The sequence below is a fragment of the Carassius gibelio genome, chromosome B9, assembly GCF_023724105.1.
Source record: "Carassius gibelio isolate Cgi1373 ecotype wild population from Czech Republic chromosome B9, carGib1.2-hapl.c, whole genome shotgun sequence".
Taxonomy (NCBI): Eukaryota; Metazoa; Chordata; class Actinopteri; order Cypriniformes; family Cyprinidae; genus Carassius; species Carassius gibelio.
The window spans coordinates 26,476,936-26,497,217 of NC_068404.1; the positions used below are offsets into that span (position 1 = coordinate 26,476,936).

The 20,282-nt window shown below is 36.2% G+C and overlaps 2 protein-coding genes and 1 long non-coding RNA gene across 3 annotated transcripts; 1 reads left to right on the plus strand and 2 right to left on the minus strand.

The window, feature by feature from the left end:
• Positions 1–1,915: 1,915 nt before the first annotated feature.
• Positions 1,916–3,013, minus strand: LOC127964612 (uncharacterized). Its single transcript, XR_008155081.1, has 3 exons — positions 2,866–3,013; positions 2,691–2,778; positions 1,916–2,131 (listed from the first exon to the last, which is right to left on the minus strand). It is a non-coding gene; the product is annotated as an uncharacterized LOC127964612 (long non-coding RNA).
• Positions 2,935–5,558, plus strand: LOC127964609 (rRNA N6-adenosine-methyltransferase METTL5-like). The gene is made up of 7 exons (XM_052564870.1): positions 2,935–3,075; positions 4,073–4,187; positions 4,258–4,438; positions 4,581–4,664; positions 4,754–4,805; positions 5,261–5,310; positions 5,418–5,558. Exons 1-7 carry the CDS (start codon positions 2,976–2,978, stop codon positions 5,457–5,459), a joined length of 624 nt encoding a protein of 207 aa, XP_052420830.1. The 5' UTR covers positions 2,935–2,975; the 3' UTR covers positions 5,460–5,558.
• A 4,252-nt stretch (positions 5,559–9,810) lies between these two features.
• On the minus strand, positions 9,811–16,495 carry LOC127964598 (D-3-phosphoglycerate dehydrogenase). Its single transcript, XM_052564860.1, has 12 exons — positions 16,285–16,495; positions 15,544–15,695; positions 14,936–15,001; positions 14,508–14,562; positions 14,101–14,199; positions 13,886–14,018; positions 13,200–13,348; positions 12,943–13,095; positions 12,071–12,209; positions 11,180–11,307; positions 10,831–11,044; positions 9,811–10,180 (listed from the first exon to the last, which is right to left on the minus strand). Exons 1-12 carry the CDS (start codon positions 16,420–16,422, stop codon positions 10,026–10,028), a joined length of 1,581 nt encoding a protein of 526 aa, XP_052420820.1. The 5' UTR covers positions 16,423–16,495; the 3' UTR covers positions 9,811–10,025.
• Positions 16,496–20,282: the final 3,787 nt, after the last annotated feature.

The window sequence follows — 20,282 nt, forward strand, 5'->3', positions numbered from 1 at the left end:
TGTCACATAAATGTTAGTTAAACCCGGTCAACATTAATAATATGATGATGATATTATTATTATTTACAAATTCATATATAGAACAGATCACGGTGATTGCCTGATGATGAGTGACAGGTTTGCTTGTGAGAAGACTTGCTACACGAGTAGGCTTTTTAAAAATTAATCTGAAGTCACGTTTGTAGACAAGAGGTAAATTAATTTGTTTCTTCTAAGCTGTTCCAGACGTAGGTGCTACCATAAATTCACCAGTTAGCCTCTTATAAGTTTCTTTGTGAATGCGGCCCCAGGAAAAAAAAAAAAAAGGCATATGCTCATTTGAACAGTATGAGAACAGTATTTGAATGGTATTCTCTGGTTGTAAGTGGCTTTGGATAAAAGTGTCTGCTAAATGAATAAATGTAAACATGTAGGCCTAGATAAAAGGGAACATATTAGGCTACAGGGGGTAAGGAGACTTGGAGAGTTGAAATAAAAAGATATTTTTGTGAAACTATAAGAACTGAATTTATGATCTCATTAGCAGAGGCAACATAACTATTTTTAAATATGGTTTTATTTTTATTTTATTTGTTTATTTAATTTTATTTATTATTAGTGGTGCTTGACATAGGCAAATGCTATTATTATTTTACAGGGGTGTGGAGTCTGTATGGGTTTGTTCTCCCTCAGGGGTTGAGTGATATAATAAAAATCTAATAAGTCTGTTTTTATTTTATTTTTTAGAAATCATGATTTTATCCTGATTCTTTGTCATGTTGTTTTTTCTATTTTGCAAGCTGTTTGAGAATCACGGCCAAACTAATTTCCCTATTATAAAGCATTTTAAGGTAACAAAATATGAAAAAGTATGGCAGATATTTAGGCCAAAGTGCATGGGTGAAGAACATTTTATCTTTGTTATTAAAAAATGAGAACAAAGAATCACATTAAAAATACAGATATTATACAAATAAAGTGTTTTATTTTCAGGTACAAGAGATGTATTTAGCAGGAGCATTAAAAAAATTAATGAACAAATATAAAAATAAAACACTATATACACTGATTCCTATTAAAGCAGCATGTACTGCCTACTGTCCCTTTAAGACTTGCATGCATAGACATGCATCCTCTTTCAGTTGTTTACTTTCATTCTAGACATATCCAACTTAGTCTATACATAAACCTTGTGTGTTTCGACAGTATTAGCACAGAACATAACTTAGAAATCAGGCACAGTTTGAAGGGCTTTTTCGTTTTCGTGCCGCGCTTTGATTAGAAGAACCGAACGTCAGAAAAGCACACGAATGAAACTTTTAAATAAGCAGTAAGGATTTAAAGCAGATGCAAAATAATAATAATAATAATTTTGTGAATAAGTGCAGTATCCTGTTTGAGTAACTCTACCGCTGAGATAACACGTATGTTAATGTATAATAATAATTCCGTGGCGCCAGAACTGCAGATGATAGAATGTGCGCTGCGGCACAACGCAACAATATTTCTTCAAAAGCAGATCGTGGAGACATTTTTATCGTCCACAACCAAAAATATTAATATACTACCCTCGGCAGAAATTGAGGACAGGGGGCAGACCGGACCGCGAGGCACTTTAGCGTTAGACCTCAAAGTCGTAGTTGCAGAATTCTCTGACTTTCAAAAAACCCTGTTTCAGTCAAAATCACGATGTTCCGCTCTCAATGCACTTCGAACCCATACGCTGTTTTGGGGTGTCAACTGGAGTGGCTAAGCTCATTTGTGCCACTGCTCTAAGGCTCTGCCAGGTAAACATTTCATTGGCGTTCTATTCTCACATGATGCACTTTTTCTGAGCCCGTAAGCCTGAATCGCGCGCGCACTATCAAACAGCGCCAAACTGAATTTTGTTGGGTCAGACTCATCTGCTACTGATGGAAAAATATGCACAAAACAATCAACTTTTAAATGTTTATTTATCATCAGAGGGACAGTCCGTTTCTCGGGGAGGCAGGGCTTATCCTAGGGGAGGCACTGCCTCCCCCAGCCTCCCCCTAGACACGCCCCTGCCCCTGTGTGTCTTTTTAGGCTTGCCTCAGCCAGTTGGTGGAGGTCGCAGGGGGGGCCTGGGCACCTATAATCATCACCACCTTTCACCCTTTCAGTGACGGCCCTGTTAAATAGCAAGCCCTTTGAGTGTCTTGTTCATCATTTATTTTCATATAAAAGCAACAGAACTGAAATTCTCTCATGTTTATCAGTAGCACAGCTCACAAGGAAACTTTTGCAATGCAAGTTAAATATTATAATTTTTTTTAACGTTTTATTGGTGCAAAGATGAGAAGTGGTGAGGTTATTTTGTACAACATTTGCAACTGCTTTATTGATCACTTAATTAGGAGCACCACAAATTAAAATTATGTCATGCTATTTGGACTACTGAATAGACATTTAGAAGTTGATTTTAAAATGCTAAGTATTTAAAATTAAAATAAAGCTATGTAAACACTTGAATTTTTTTTTCAAAAAACAAATTGGACACTTGGCCCAAATACAGGAAATGCATCATTTTATCAAGTTGTCAAGTGCAAAGACCACAAGTGTGGGTTTTTGGACAAGGCAATGCTATGTTTGAGTAAGTGTAAAGCATGAAATATCCTGTTGCAAAACAGAATGCGCTATGATTATATCTGAACATTGACGTGTAGATGTGTTCAGGCCAGTATTCTTACCATGCCTTTGGGAACCATAATGCTGACTGTGCGCCCTGGCAGTAATCAGACAGCAGATAGCGCTAATACTCTCAGCTGACGAGATCAGCTTGCAAAAGTAGAAGTAGAAAACACATGCATGTTTTCATTTTTGATCCAACATTATTTTCTACTTGAACAAAAGTCACTTTCTCACCAGAAGTCTGAAGATCGCTCGTGACATCATGATCAGTCGACGTTTCTCATCTACTAACATTAGTGTGACCAACAGAAACAGACTGAATGAGCTGATCATCTGATGGACATATGAAGCTCAAAGAGCTAGAAAGCTGCCTTCAACAGGTGGATGGATTCGAGGAGCCCAAAATACTCCTGGAGCAGTACCCCACGAGTCCGCATATAGCGGGTGAGCATTATAATACTTTGATACACTTAATTATGATGTTGTTAATTAATGTCAGATGTGTCGAATTTCTGGAAGTGGTCTGCTTATGCTTCGCATTAGTATACTTGGATACTGTCCTCACGATTCCTGTAGTGCACACTGTGCGCAGTATGCACGCTTGATTGACGTTTCCTGTGTGACCAATGATCAGTATTTTCTTTGTTAGTTTTTTTAAGAGGTTAAAGTTGATTTAAAACATTTTACATAAAATTGGGTTAACAATAGAAAAGTTACTGTTTCGTGCAAAATAACAACTGGAAGCCTTAAAAATGTAAAATAATGATAATAATAATTGTGACTTTTTATCTCTCAGTTGAGACATATATTTCTCAAAGTTATTTCACAATTTAAAAAAATAAAAAACTTGCAATTCTTACTATTTGTCTCAGAGTTGCTGTTTATCTAACAATTTCAACTTTAAAGCTTGCAATTTTGAGTTCGTTCACTTTTTATATTTAACTTGCAATTGTGCAAAATAAAGTCAGAACTGTTGTAACCTCACAGTTATGAAATGAACTAGGGTGGATTTTTAAGCGAAAAAGTTATCATCTTTATATTTTTTATTAACTTAATATTTTTATATTGTGGCACAAACAGGTTGACTGTAGCCACTGTTCACATGCTACTTTAAAAACGGTGGACATTATACATTTTAAATTAAATTAAAATTAAATTAAAAATTACATTTATGCATTTAGCAGATGCTTTTATCCAAAGCAACTTACAGTGCATTCAGGCTATACATTTTTTACCTAACATGTGTTCAATGGGAATCGAACCCACAACCTTTTGTGCTGCAAATGCAATGCTCTACCACTGAGCCACAGGAACAAGAAGTAAGAAAGTACAAATTTTAGAAATTGTATGATAACATTTGGGAGTCTTTCGTCTGGGATAGATGGCCTTGAGTGCTCTATTTGTTTTAACATAATTCATCATGTGTTCTCACTCACTGCAGGCTGTATGTTGTACACCATCCACAACACATTTGATGACATTCAAAATAAACTAGTTGCAGACCTGGGCTGTGGATGTGGGGTTCTGTCTGTAGGAGCTGCAGTGCTTGATGCTGGGTAAGAGCAACTCCATCCTCCATACTCTAGTTCTTAAAATATATCTACAAAACTAATCTTTCCTCTTAAGACTGTGTGTCGGATTTGACATTGATGAAGACGCCTTGGACATATTCAAAAGAAATGTTGATGATTTTGAACTGTCAAACATTGACATGGTCCAGTGTGATGTTTGCTCTATTGGATCCTCTTACGCCAAGAAGTTTGACACGGTCATCATGAACCCACCATTTGGCACGAAGCACAACCAGGATAAGAGTCATCTTAAAGTCAACAAGCATTGATGTCAACATAATTTGATGCATTTGCAAAACTGTCAAAATAATATCTGTTGTCGAACAGGTTTCCCATATTCAATTGGTCGATGTTACTATATACATATCTTACATTTCAGGCATTGACATGCAGTTCCTGCGGACAGCGATTTCTATGGCAAGTACAGCAGTGTATTCCCTTCACAAGACCTCAACACGAGATGTAAGTTGCTATATTATGTCATAATTTCACAGCTACATTTCAGCTATATTCATAAGAAAAACTTACAATTGAATTGCATTTCCACGCAGCACATTCAGAAGAAAGCAGATGATTGGAAAGTGAAAATGGAAGTCATTGCAGGTAATACTTAGTGAATCTATAAACATACACTAAAGATTTGGAAAGGAATATTAAAAAAGACACATTAAAGTAGTCAAAAGTAACAATAGAGTCATTTATAATGTTAAAAGATTTCAGTTTCAAAACAAATGTTCTTTTGAGTTTTTATTAATCAGAGAATCCTGGGGGGGGGGAAACACACATATATATATATATTCAAATAGAATGCAGCTATTTTAAACCGTAAGACTATTTTACTATATTTCTGTTTTACTATATCATTTTATCAAATATGAGTGACTTTATAAACATTATACATCTTGCCAACATAAAACTTTTAAACGGTGGTTAAAGTTTTATTGTCTGAACACCAAGAGCATGAAGGATCTTATGCAGAACGCTGTAAGTTGTAATAAGCTTTATAGCACATTATAATATGATGTTATTTATCCTCAACTGGTGTCATCCCTTCACAGAGCTCAGATATGACCTGCCAGCATCTTATAAGTTCCACAAAAAGAAGTCGGTAAGTGAATATTTTGCTATAAAACCTACAAGTAAATTGCCACAAATATTGCACTGGATAAAGACAAACAAGTAACGTGTTTCTTTTTTTCTATTTTATTATTTTAGGTTGATATTCAAGTGGACTTTATTCGATTAACTCTAACATAAACGGCAAAAAGAAATTTGTGTTGCTTTGCAAAATTTTTGTATGTATATATATGTGTATATATATATATATATATATATATGTGTGTGTGTGTGTGTGTGTGTGTGTATATATATATATATATATATATATATACATAAATATATAACACACACACTGTTCTTCTAAATAAATGTTATAAATGACCATACTGCATCATTTTTGGGTGGATACCACAAAAGTAAAATCCTAGGTTCACAACTGTTTTACAAATACAAAATCTTCCAAATACATATAAATAATAGTAGGGAATAAATACATTACTTGATTTAAAACACCAAACAGGTGAGTTTTTTGCAAATATTACGGTCTAGAAAAAAGTATTGTGCAAATATCGAAGTGATGTAATCTGCTGTTCAGTATATATTTAGAAACAGCTCTTTATTTTCCAGCACAGATAACATACAAACTGTGTCTCGCATATCATCAGTGAAATGTTTTAAACAAATATAATATCATTTGACATTACACTACCAGTTTAGAAGAGTGGGGTCTAAAACTCTGACATTTTCAGGATAACAATTCAAGTGATGAACTGAACTAAAAATGAAGAATTCCTATTAGTTTGTCTTCCTTTTGGAGTTGGTGTGAACAAAACCTGATGCCCATGTTCTCCAGCATGATCTGCTCCAAAGAGCATCTTGAGCTTCAGTGGACAAACATCTAACCTACACAAAGAGTCATATAATTCATGTAACTAATTTGCAGCATTCCTACACAGTATGGAATTAGATTTTTAGCCATTTCCAGGTCTGGATAAATATGCCATTTTTCCTTGTTTACTAAAATATAAAATTGATCATTTTCAAAAACACGTCATTTTTTTCATTATTTGGAGCAACAGTCTGTGCAGGCATAAGTTCAGTAAATGTGAGAGTGGATTTTTCACTTTGGAAGTATTTACAGATGATGCTGAAAATAACCTAAAATAATGTTATGTGGATGAATACATTATGGGTGAGGATGTGAACAGAGTAATAAATGGAAGCAACCATCATAATATTGGATGGCATATTCTGCTACCATAATATTTTAAATACAATGTTATTTTTTACATTTAATAAGGTAATCAGTGACATTATTTAGTGATACTATTACTTCAAATATGTACATGGCTACAATTATTTAGCAAAATAATAACATGCATGCATAGTAAACATGTTAACAGCTGGATTTTTTATTCATTTATCAGATGTTAATTATGGTCTGGAAAAACTTAGTAACTTACTTAACAGTAAAACTATGTCACACAAAAAAAGGGACAAATGTAAAATGTAGCATAAAAAATATAAAATTGTTTTGGGGTAGTCCTTTTTATGATTTGTAACTTTTTTTATTTTAGCCTCTTCTCAATTTCAAACTTCATTAGTTGACTCTTGTCTGAAAGTATACTAGTGTTTTTACTGGGTTTACAAAAATATATTTATACTTTTTTATATTGAGCAAAACAAAATTCACCAAAATTCTTATGACAATTTGGAACCGGTGTTATTTAGCAACATTGAGATACTATTAAAGTTTAATAAAGTTTTTTTTTTTTTTTTTTTTTTTTTTTAATAAAGTATAATAACCCATCGTTTTTGCAACCAACCCAGAATAACTAATGATGAATGCTAATGATGAAAAAAAAAAAGATTACTGCATTTTAACTTCTAATGTTTCTGACAAAACTATGTAAAAACAAGCTTACCCGACTCGCATAATGACTGATTGACACTCATCCTTTCTTTGCTGGAGAAGTTTTATCCCCAGCAGTGTGCCGTGTGCTTGGACAGATCAGACGTGGTCCCTGGATTTAGTGTCAGCCACTAGACTAGACAATGTCAAGCTCCTACAGGTGCATCTCAATCAATTAGAATGTCGTGGAGAAGTTCATTTATTTCAGTAATTCAACTCAAATTGTCAAACTCATGTATTAAATAAATTCAGTTCATACAGACTGAAGTAGTTTGTCTTTGGTTTTTTTAGTTGTGATGATTTTGGCTCAAATTTAACACAAACCCACCAATTACAATATTTCATAAAGAAAGCGAATTGTTGGCCTTCTGGCTCCTTTTGCTTTAATTACTGCCTCAGTTCAGCGTGGCATGGAGGTGATCAGTTTGTGGCACTGCTGAGGTGGTCTAGAAGCCCAGGTTTCTTTGACAGTGGCCTTCAGCTCATCTGCATTGTTTGGTCTCTTGTTTTTCATTTTCCTCTTGGCAATAGCCCATAGATTCTCTATGGGGTTCAGGTCTGGTGAGTTTGCTGGCCAGCCAAGCAAACCAAGACCATGGTCATTTAACCAACTTTTGGTGCTTTTGGCAGTGTGTGCAGGTGCCAAATCCTGCTGGAAAATGAAATCAGCATCTTCAAAAAGCTGGTCAGCAGAAGGAAGCATGGAGTGCTCCAAGATTTCTTGGTAAACGAATGCAGTGACTTTGGTTTTCAAAAAACACAATGGACCAACACCAGCAGATGACATTGCGCCCCAAATCATCACAGAGTGTGGAAACTTAAAACTGGACTTCAAGGAACTTGAGCTATGAGCTTCTCCACCCTTCCTCCAGACCTTGGTTTCCAAATGATATACAAAACTTGCTTTCATCTGAAAACAGGACTTTGGACCACTGGGCCACAGTCCAGTTCTTCTTCTCCTTAGCCCATGGTCTGTGGTTCCTTTACACGTCTGTGTGTGGTGGCTCTTGATGCCTTGACCCCAGCCTCCATTCCTTGTGTCACCCACTACTAGTAATTCAACACAGCCGAGTCCTTCAACCATGTGACCAAACAAGCATCCCATCTTCAGAAATACATGTTCAAAAAGCCGCAATTTGGATTTTTCAGTTGACTGGGAAATAAAACCAGTTTTCACATTTCAGTTCATGGCAGTCTGGAGCGTGTAATCCTAATGAGGATTAAAGCCATTGCACAATAAAACCTAGGTACGGTTCCAAGGGCAGACGAGCACCAAGAATTAATCCATTCTAAATGCTTGACTGTTTTCTTAATGCAAGAGCATTTGTTTATAGCTTAGTGATGGTGAATTATTGGTGTTTAGTTGCCACTAAGTCCACAGGGTATAGTAAAAGGAAAGAAATAACTCACAGTTACCGTGGAAACATATTATATTAAAATATTCATATTTTTTAAAAAATGAAAAGAAAGTTAATAATGTCCTTAGATTTATCATCAGTTCAAGCTGAAAGAGGAACAGAGTGACATGACAGACACAGTGATGAATCTCGTATGTGTTTGCAGTTCACAAGCCATGAACGGTTAAGACAGCTGACTCCACTGTTTGACTCTCGCTCTCATCTCTGTCACAAACACACACACACACACACATACGTGATGCACAAAACTCTGCATTTGAACATTCAATAGCAAATACTTTAACAAGAAAACATAGTTACAGTCGCTCATTCAGAAGGGTCAGACTGTCGTAGTAAAGTCAGAATGACCTCCTTTATAAGTTCATGAAATGTTTCTATTCTGTTGTAAATAATTGTATAGATTCCTAAATGCATCTACTTTTGGAAAGCCAAATAAAATGCTTTTGCTTTCTCCTAGATACACACACATCTCCCTGACATGACTGCTTCAATACTCAGTGTGTAACTGAAACCACGCCTTCTTTCTTTGCTTGAACATTTGGGCGGCATTATGCAAAGATTTCCACATAGTGATGTAGACATGTGGGGGCGTGTTTAAACAAGACGTTTTAGCGGGGCGTGGAAGAGTCTTATCTTTGATAAAGAATATATCTTTGGATATGATACTTTGGTATTTGCAGCTTTACAGATCTTCACTGTGCCCCAAGAGCTTGTTACACTACAAAGAAAAGGGAAAAATTGAAATTGCATCATATGACCCCTTTCAATTTTTGTCATGTGATTAGAAGCAAGAAATGTCCATCATATATCTGACTGTAAAGAGCGCACCAAGCACAAATATTCAAACATATTTTGGGGAATGGAAAGGAGTGTATATATGTGTGTGTCACACACACAAAAAGCACGTTGACAGATTGATTGATTATGCTGAACATTTTCACACTACGCTATTTAAAATTCTTCTTGAGATCTATGTGTGAACCTGACCATCCATGCAGAGGGTTTCCCCACCAGTGGCTCAAGACTTTGGGAAAACGCCCCATGCAGCTCCACACCACCTTAATAAGGACAGACAGGATTTAAAACACAGAAAAACCTAAGTGTTTGGTATATATATATTGGCAGCACAAATTGGCATCAGCTATTTAATGTAATTTATTCACAAAAGGGACTAAAACTCTTTATTGTGTGTTGAAAAGAGACAGACTCCACTGCAAAGCACAGTTTGTTGTTGTTTTAATCAAACACTTTTCACAAATCTGGAATACAGTGGTTTTAGTTAACAGTAACAACAAAAAAAGATATTTTGCCATACTGTCGTTTTAGAAATTGTAGTGTTATGAACAATGTGAGCAACAGTTTGCAATGAAACTCAGGCTAGAGCTTAAGATGCTGGAATGTTATGTGGTTCAGATCAGGATCACTGACAGGTCTTCAGACTGTGAGCTGTGCCGCCTCTTTCACTAAGGGCTTCAGGGCACCGATGTCCCCCAGCAGTGAAGATATGCCCATGCAGCACCACTGCTCACCACCTCCGGCAGTAGAAGCACTGAAGGACTGCAGCTCCACACCTGCATCTGCCAAAACTCCTGACAAAAGATAGGAAAGCATCAATTAACGAAGCACTTTCAGATCCCTGTTTTCTCAAACAGACTTTAAAGAGTCATTCGTCACCCTCATGCCATTCTAAACCCATATGTGACCCTAGACCACAAAACAAGTCATATGGGTAAGTTTTTTGGCAAAATATGGTTTGTTATAATAGGACAATATTTGACCGAAATGCAACCATTTGAAAAAAAAAATAATAATAATAATAATAATAATAGTTTTGAGAAAAATCACCATTACAGTTGTCAAAATGTAGTTCTTAGCCATGCAGTTTACAAAAAAAAAAGCCACAGATCTTAATCAAACATAATCTTTATTTAATATTCTAATGATTTTTGGCATTAAACAAATATCTATAATTTTGACCCATGCAATGTATTTTTGGCTCTTGCTACAAATATACCCATGCTACTTTTGACTATTTTTGTGGTTCAGGGTCACATATGTCCATCTTTCTTCCTACATATTTTAAAGACTGTTTTATCACATATCATGAAAGTATATAGTGACCAAGGGGTAAAGACATACACATGACATGCAATTTGTTATGCAAGTATATTATATATACACATATACATCCATATACAGTATATATTGTTATTGGTGCAGAATGTGAATCAGCCTTTACTGGTTACGGAGAGCAGGAGCTCAGTGGAGTTGGCAGCTTTGAAGAACAGCAGGTGTCCAGTGAGAGGAACAGGCTGTCGAAACACACTTCCATTCAGCTCCAGCAGCACAGGAAGCCCGGCTTGCACGGAGCCAACAGCCTTATAGCTGCTGCCGTTCACAGAGACCTCCAGCACACATGCCTCACACTCATTGCCTTTATGATCCGTCTGCACCTGGAGGTTTGTGACATAGGGACAGAATGGAGCACTGCTGGGAAAATAAACCACCTAGATGGCGCTTATACTTTAACTTAACAAACAGATTATGTTAAGAATGAAAAAAAAAAAGGTTTTGTAAGGTAGTCTTACTGTAATTCCTGTCTCTGCAGCTAGGGGCAGTGCATTCACCAAGTTAGGGCCTTTCTGAGGAACTTCAGTGAGCAAACCAACTACAGCTGCTGAGCTCAAAAACCCAGTGGACTTCTTCAAGGACTCCCCTGAACAGCAAAAATAAATAAATACAGATTTTGTAATATTATATTTACACTATATAATACAATGCTATAAAACAGATATCTTGCCACAAGATAGTATCACTGTAATGATTCAATTGTAATGCCATTTGACCATAACAGGGTTTTATATTTAAGAAAAGATAATAATTAAATTGATTGTAAATATATATGTATAATTTCTGTTGTGCAGCCCTATACATAAAGAATTTAAAATTAAAATAATCTTATTTTGTTACTTCCATGCCACAATGACCATTAACTGACATCAGAGAACCAGAAACATCAAAATGCATCGTTCAATCATTAAAAATATAAATTCTCAGCCAGTTAAATATTTTACATCTAAGGGGCTCTGCTGACAAATGTTGGGAACCCCTGGACTTTATTATTGTTCATCCAAAAATACAAATTCTGTTATCATTTATATTTAATTATGTTGTTAATTTCATCAAGATTAAGTTTCTATAATTTAATGTGGATTAACAATTTGATTCTCAGAAGTGTAGCATAAAATATGTTTGATAGACCACAAGCTCTGAGATGTACATATGGAAGGGTAAATATTTAAGTCTTGTGTTTTCTGCCATGCATCATGGAAATGACGCGTCAAGCAGTAAAAGAAAATGTACATACTCTCCTAACAATAGGATTGATTTCTTGTCATATTTCTTTTAAGAACTCATTCAGTTAATTTGTGAATGAAAACAATTTTTGACAATATATTTGGGTGAAATATTCAACCTACCAAGTGATGTGACATGGACCTGACTGAAGGGTTCTTTAGAAGCAGTGCAGGCCTTCAACACTCTGCCCATAGACTCTCCCAACAGGATCCACTGATGAGAGTCAGGAGAGAAAGAACTGGCCAACACCTGAGCGTTCACCTGAGGATGGAGAAAAGTCTTCAAATTGTGGTCTTTCCTTCCGTATAGTGACATACATCCGCGTGAAACTGATTATTGAAAAAGAAAAGAATGCAGGGCAGGGACTGGGTTTTATAAATCGGTCGATCACTGGATGAAGATGGAGCTGAATGTGACCTTGCAGCCAAATTTAATGATTGGAGAAGTCCGGCATGTGTCATCAGAAAAAAATATATTACTTTTCCACTTTAAGATCAACTTGCATTGAAAATTCACCCCAAGTACAGTTGTAGGTGATTTAGGTTTTTGCTGTTAATATACTTCCTCCTGCCCCAATTTAATAGTTAATGTAATATTTTACACCATTATCAGCATCAAAGGCTATATTAATGGAAAACTGAAGAATAATGAGATCTAAAATTATCGTAATACTTCAGTGAAGTATACACAATAAATTAACTGTATTCTTTAAATAATTTTCTTTGGGATTTTAGAAAAGCAGTTTTGGATAAATATCGGTGGTGAAAATCACTTCAAAAATATTTGATGTTTGTCTTAAAATAAATGTGCATTTACAGCTACTTCTGTATTTGATAGTTGTTCTTAATCATTCAGATTAAACTTTTTCTTTCCAAACTTTTTTATTGTGGCTGAGAAAGAAAAAGTCCTCATAAATATACAAAATGTCCATGAAAAACGTAACATCCTTTCATAAAGTGTAATTTGTGTCACTGTAAAACTAAGTGTGACTCACGGCTCCCACTAAGGCTTTGCCCGTGGCCATGTCCACAATCTGCAGGGCGATCTCCTTCCCACAGCGAGCCTGTGCTTCTTTAGTGCTGGCTCCCAGATGAGGACAGCTGATCACATTGGGGTGGTTCACCAGCGCCCTGTCCTTTGGGGGCTCCTAGACATCATTAGTAAGATTATTAAATTTGTCTGCATGCAATGCATTAATCAGCGGCAAAAAGCTAAAACCCTTCTCAGACTAAGTGATCAACAAACTCTTACCTCCACAAACACATCCAGCCCTGCTCCTCCACACTGTCCCGACTCAAGAGCCCGGAGGAGAGCGGCTTCATCAATGATGCCGCCACGGGCACAGTTCACCACCTTCACGCCCTTCTTACACTTAGCAAATGAAGCGTCATTAAGGAGACCTGTGTAACATCACCAAAGGTCTGATTTTACACTAGGACAATTCAAACTAAATTAATTAAATAAGAACTGCAAAATAGTCTATTAGTGCAATTATTAAGCTGCATAATAATAATAATAATAATAATAAAAATAATAATAAATTCACTCATTCCTTTTATTATTAAAACAAATTCATATTATTATATAATATGTTTATTATATAATAAATTATATATTTTTTATTTGGTTATAAAATTAACAATGTTTATTAAAATTAAATAAACTGAAATAAAAAATTAAAAAATTCAGCCAACTGTCCAGAAAACATTTTCTTTTTTATTTGTTAAAAAAAAAAACCTTACCTTTACTTTAACTAAAATTTAAATGGAAATTATAAATATAAAAATAATTCATTTTGAACCAGTTTTATAAATTTGTAGATATTTTTGAATGACACCTTTGTATACAAATAAACATACACACTCAGGATTTTAGTCTTGGCTTTTACTGAAATGTGCAAAATGTTTGTGTGTGTGTGTGTGTGTGTGTGTGTGTACCTGTGGTGGCGGGCATGAGTGGAGTGTGGACTGTGATATAATCACACTGTGGCCACAGCTCCTCCAGAGACATCTGCTCCACACCCCAGCCCGCAGACACCTCTGAAGGGGTGATGGGGTCGTAACCAATGGTCTATCAGGGATGCAAAAAAATAGAAGCTTAAACTGCATTTGCATTTCAAGACAGGACAGTTTTTAGGACTCCATGATCTTACCTTCATACCAAAGGACTGCATTCGTGTCGCCACCTCTTTGCCGATTCTACCAAGCCCTACAATCCCAAGAACTTTTCCATACAGCTCTGCGCCCATGAACTGCAAAATCATTAGCAAAGCACTCATCCATTTACTATCTACCATAACAACACATTCAGTGATCACAATCGATTAGTGTCGACTGGCTTAACACAGATGGGAAAGTATGGCTAAGGAATCACAACTCCTGAACTATATAGTTCCTGAACTATATGTACTATGCACACATTCAGTATGTGTAGAATACATGGATGATTTGTCAAAATGTGCAATTTACAACATGATCGTGCATGCAATACTCTTATCCAATAATGCAATGCCCTTAACATCCTGGCAACAGCCACACAGAGGACAAAATGTGCACATACCTTTTTCCGATCCCATTTTCCATCCTTCATTGACATGACAGCTTGTGGGATATGTCTAGAAAATACAGAAAACCTTGATAAATATTTGAAATATATTTGAATATATTAAGATATGAAACAGGAATAACAATAGGAATATAACAATAAATCAATCTTAAAGGGGTTATATCAGGTCTTTTTAATCAGTTTTTCCCCTCTGAGGCCCACTTATACATCTAGAGTCCAACGCAGCAAAATTGAGTTTAATTAACTACCCTTTTTTTTTTTTTTTTTTATTGAAAATGATTTTCTACCCTATTTTAGGCACAGAGACATCAGAGTTTAAAAGAATTAAACCACATTTTATAATACAGTTAATTTTTTCATCTTAAAACAATGAACAGAAGTCATTTAATAAAACAAGTTATTTATTAATTTGACCAGTTTACCTAGACAAGCTCATCAAAAGAGCACAGGTGAGCTCAGCAGCACTGATTGTGTTTCCACTCGGAGTGCTAAAATTAGAAAAGATAGAAATACGAATAAACAAACAGATTATATAAAAAAATAAACAAACAAACAAACATTTAGGAAAGGAACTCCTGGCCATTCTACTTTAAGGAATAGTTCATGAAAATGATGGAAATGTACTCAGGCAATTCCAGATGTAGATGAGTTTGTTTCTTCAACACCGATTTGGATCAGCTGTTTGGACTCTCATTCTGACGGCACCCATTCACTGCAATAGATCCATTGTTGATCAAGTGATAGAATGGCAAATTTCTCCAAATCTGCTCCCACAAAGAAATAAACGCATCTACATCTTGGATGGCCTGAGGGCGAGTTCCTTAAGAGCAAATACAAATTTCTGAGTGAACTATTCTTTTAACATCTCCTTCGATGTTAGCATGGGAGGCAATAAATGTTGTCAATTAATTTCTTTGTGAACTACTACATTAAGACAAGAAGTAAGAATGGTGCACAACTAGAGCAACCTGCTTTAGCAGTGAAAACAAACAGAAATGAGGTCAGAGCAAGACTCGGCATGCTTCATTACTTCATGACAATAATGCCTCTCTTAGTCGCTGCATCCACATCCACGTTGTCTACTCCGGTTCCGGCCCGTCCAATGATCCTCAAGTTACTGCCAGCATTGACGACATCAGCAGTAACTTTGGTTGCTGATCGGACCACCAAACCATCATAATTCTTGGGAGTAAAAAAAATAATAATATATTATATTTGAGACATGTAAACAAAACTGGCATGTTGTTTCCCCAAGAAGAAGAACATGTGACATGAAAATAAATTACACATCAACATGCATTCAGCTTTTTAACTTAATGCACATGCCTTCCTGATAAAAGAAAAATGATATGCATTTTATTTACATCCTATCCGAGCAAATACCTAATAAATAAAAACACAATTAAAAACTCATGCACAGAGCAAAACAGGTGCATTATGCACTGGAAAAACATACTTCGGATAAATAAGCTGATGCTTTACTTGGCTTCTATTAAATCATTAGTTAAGGAACGAGTCATATGGTGCAGATACAGGCTGCTGTTGCATCAGACTCGTGGAGAGGAGGAGGAGGAGGGGGGTGACAGTCACACACACAGACTTCACCACATCCAACTGGCACACATTCATGCTAATATTTTACCACACGCCAAGCTGATGTTACTGCTGCTGCTTTAAAATGACGCCATTCAAATCAACGCACTTTATATTCCAATGAAGTTGCATGCGCTGAACTTGAGAGTCAATCAGTTAAAGAATCACTTGACGTTACCTGAATCTCTGCGATCAGCTCTTCTTTTGTCATCTGCTGCTTCTCCGTCACTTCAATGCCGTTCTCCAGTAGAATGGTTTTGCAGCATGGATCGACGCTTTCACTGATTAAAACGCGTTTGACTGATACCGGAGCCATTGCTGTTTATTCGGTGACTCGACTCTCCTCAGACTGACTGATGCTCCGTGACGCTTTTTTAAAGATCTCTCCACGCATAAACTCCGCCCTTCACGCGCCTCCCTATAAGTTCGTCCTATAACTTTATTCATTTACAATTTTTTGCATTTAACTTGTATTCTTTCATGCATGCATGTGTTTATTTATGTGTTCAGTTATTTTTATATTTATTCCCACAGTTATTTGTTTTAACATTACTTTTATTTATTTATTTTTTAATGTATTTTTATTTATTTTTTTATTTCTGCAAGTTTGAGTCTCTGTACTATAGTACATTTATTATACAAATAATATTTTTATTTCAGATTAAAGAGAATGGAAGATGAAAAAGAAGGTTAGAACAGGTCAGTTGGACTAATTCTTCACACAAGATCTTGCATCTGACCAATTACATGAGCACATGACATAGATTTAAATAATTTGTTAAAAATAAAGCTATCGTTATATTTACTGGAATAGAGCGTGTGACAACTAGTCATGCATAAACTATGCAATACATTAAACACACACACACACACACACACACACACGCACACACAGGTCCTTCTAAAAAAAAATGCATATTGTGAAAAAGTTCATTATTTTCCATAATGTAATGATACAAATTTAACTTTCATATATTTTAGATTCATTGCACACCAACTGAAATATTTCAGGTCTTTTATTGTTTTAATACTGATGATTTTGGCATACAGCTCATGAAAAACCAAAATTCCTATCTCTAAAAATTAGCATATCATGAAAAGGTTCTCTAAACGAGCTATTAACCTAATCATCTGAATCAACTAATTAACTCTAAACACCTGCAAAAGATTCCTGAGGCTTTTAAAAACTCCCAGCCTGGTTCATTACTCAAAACCGCAATCATGGGTAAGACTGCCGACCTGACTGCTGTCCAGAAGGCCATCATTGACACCCTCAAGCGAGAGGGTAAGACACAGAAAGAAATTTCTGAATGAATAGGCTGTTCCCAGAGTGCTGTATCAAGGCACCTCAGTGGGAAGTCTGTGGAAAGGAAAAAGTGTGGCAAAAAACACTGCACAACGAGAAGAGGTGACTGGACCCTGATGAAGATTGTGGAGAAGGACCGATTCCAGACCTTGGGGGACCTGCGGAAGCCCCGAGTCTGGAGTAGAAACATCCAGAGCCACCGTGCACAGGCGTGTGCAGGAAATGGGCTACAGAGAAGCAGCACTGGACTGTTGCTCAGTGGTCCAAAGTACTTTTTTCGGATAAAAAAGCAAATTTTGCATGTCATTCGGAAATCAAGGTGCCAGAGTCTGGAGGAAGACTGGGGAGAAGGAAATGCCAAAATGCTTGAAGTCCAGTGTCAAGTACCAACAGTCAGTGATGGTCTGGGGTGCCATGTCAGCTGCTGGTGTTGGTCCACTGTGTTTTATCAAGGGCAGGGTCAATGCAGCTAGCTATCAAGAGATTTTGGAGCACTTTATGCTTCCATCTGCTGAAAAGCTTTATGGAGATGAAGATTTAATTTTTCAGCACGACCTGGCACCTGCTCACAGTGCCAAAACCACTGGTAAATGGCTTACTGACCATGGTATTACTGTGCTCAATTGGCCTGCCAACTCTCCTGACCTGAACCCCATAGAGAATCTGTGGGATATTGTGAAGAGAAAGTTGAGAGACGCAAGACCCAACACTCTGGATGAGCTTAAGGCCGCTTTTGAAGCATCCTGGGCCTCCATAACACCTCAGCAGTGCCACAGGCTGATTGACCTCCATGCCACGCCGCATTGAAGCAGTCATTTCTGCAAAATTATTCCCGACCAAGTATTGAGTGCATAACTGAACATAATTATTTGAAGGTTGACTTTTTTTGTATTAAAACACTTTTCTTTTATTGGTCGGATGAAATATGCAAATTTTTAGAGATAGGAATTTTGGTTTTTCATGAGCTGTATGCCAAAATCATCAGTATTAAAACAATAAAAGACCTGAAATATTTCAGTTGGTGTGCAATGAATCTAAAATATATGAAAGTTTAATTTTTATCATTACATTATGGAAAATAATGAACTTTTTTACAATATCCTAATTATTTGAGAAGGACCTGTATATATACATATACATATAAAAATATATCAAATAGAATCATTTGAGTCAGGTCGGGAGTTCGGAGCGGGATCGCGAATCATTTGAGTCAGTTCGGGAGTTCAAAGCGGATTCGCGAATCATTTGAATCAGTTCGGGAGTTCGTAGCGGGTTCGCGAATCATTTGAGTCAGTTTGGGGATCGCGAATCATTTGAGTCAGTTTGGGACTTCGATACGGGATCACGAATCATTTGAGTCAGTTCGGAGCGGGTTCGCGAATCATTTGAGTCAGTTTGAGGATCGCAAATTATTTGAATCAGTTCGAGAGTTCGGAGCGGGTTCGCGAATCATTTGAGTCAGTTCGGGAGTTCGTAGCGGGTTCGTGAATCATCTGAGTCAGTTTGGGAGTTCAAAGCATGTTCGCGAATCATTTGAGTCAGTTTGGGGATTGCAAATCATTTGAATCAGTTCGGGAGTTCGTAGCGGGATCGCAAATCATTTGAGTCAGTTTGGGGATCGCGAATCATTTGAGTCAGTTTGGGAGTTCGCGGGATCGCGAGTCATTTGAGTCAGTTCCCCAGCAAACAGGGGACGTCCCCGGACGTTCAGAACATCCGCTTATCAGGTCCGCAGTACATCTGCTTTATAAAGTTCGCTGGCGGGCGTTCGGCGAACGTTTGGATTTGACGTTGTTTCATCCCTCATCTGCCATTTCCATTCCAACACTTTATGGAGATGAAGATTTCATTTTTCAGCACGACCTGGCACCTGTTCACAGTGCCAAAACCACTGGTAAATGGTTTACTGACCATGGTATTACTGTGCATTGAAGCAGTCATTTCTGCAAAATGATTCCCGACCAAGTATTAAGTGCATAACTGAACATAATTATTTGAGTCAGATTCTGAAATCTGAGAGTAATCAGTGTTGAGTCTGTATCATTCACCCTGCCTTCTTTAAATGATTCAAAATAATCAAAATTTGAAAACAATAGAAATTTAGAAAAGTAATCAAATGTAATCAGTTACATTACTTAAAGTCACTTGAAACAGTAAGTAAGGTAATTTGTAATCTGTAACCTATAACATTCCAAAGTAACCTTCCTGGACCTGACACCTTGCAACTCAGACAAAGATAGTTGACAAAATCAAACTAATATAAACTCATATTGGATTTTAAAGGGTATTTCTGCCTAAAACAAAATCCTAAAAAAAAAAAAAACACTCTAATAATAACAGATTGCTAAATAAAATAAAAAAGTTTTAATTTGCAGATTGATATTATTATTATTTTTTCTATATAGATTTGAATACATTGTAAAATAAAGTTAATGTTAAATTAATAATTTCATTTCTGGAAAAAGAAAATAGCAGTAACTTCTGTAATGAAAATTTTCATTAAATCAGGAGTCTGTTTTCAGCATTTACACATAAAAATCATGATGCCTTTCAATAATATAATTGAACATAGCTACAATTACGTTTATGCATGTCGGTCATCCGGTAATTTCCTCAGACACGGCCTTGAGTTTTCGCTTTTGTTTGGTTGAAAAGGTATTTATTCTTTTATATTATTAGACATTATAGCTACCGTAACTACTGTTTATCTCCTAATGCTTACATTTGATTAAGTTTACCATTTTAAAACTTTTCTGAAGTTGTCCCGTGCGGCTGCTGACGTTAGGCTATGTGAACACTTTCTAAGCTAAAGTTAGCTTGTAAAGCTGAAATGATTATACATATATAATATTGGCAGATATTGAACTTAA

What these genes read in the sequence shown, in the direction of transcription:
- LOC127964609 (XM_052564870.1), top strand. Translation starts at nt 2,976, where the DNA reads ATGAAGCTCAAAGAGCTAGAAAGCTGCCTTCAACAGGTGGATGGATTC. An exon ending in GCTGCAGTGCTTGATGCTGG is followed by an intron (nt 4,188 to 4,257) that starts GTAAGAGCAACT and finishes TTTCCTCTTAAG; the next exon opens with ACTGTGTGTCGGATTTGACA. An exon ending in TTGGCACGAAGCACAACCAG is followed by an intron (nt 4,439 to 4,580) that starts GATAAGAGTCAT and finishes TCTTACATTTCA; the next exon opens with GGCATTGACATGCAGTTCCT.
- LOC127964598 (XM_052564860.1), bottom strand. Translation starts at nt 16,422, where the DNA reads ATGGCTCCGGTATCAGTCAAACGCGTTTTAATCAGTGAAAGCGTCGAT. An exon ending in AGCTGATCGCAGAGATTCAG is followed by an intron (nt 15,696 to 16,284) that starts GTAACGTCAAGT and finishes TTTACTCCCAAG; the next exon opens with AATTATGATGGTTTGGTGGT. An exon ending in GCAAAGCCTTAGTGGGAGCC is followed by an intron (nt 12,210 to 12,942) that starts GTGAGTCACACT and finishes CTCCATCCTCAG; the next exon opens with GTGAACGCTCAGGTGTTGGC.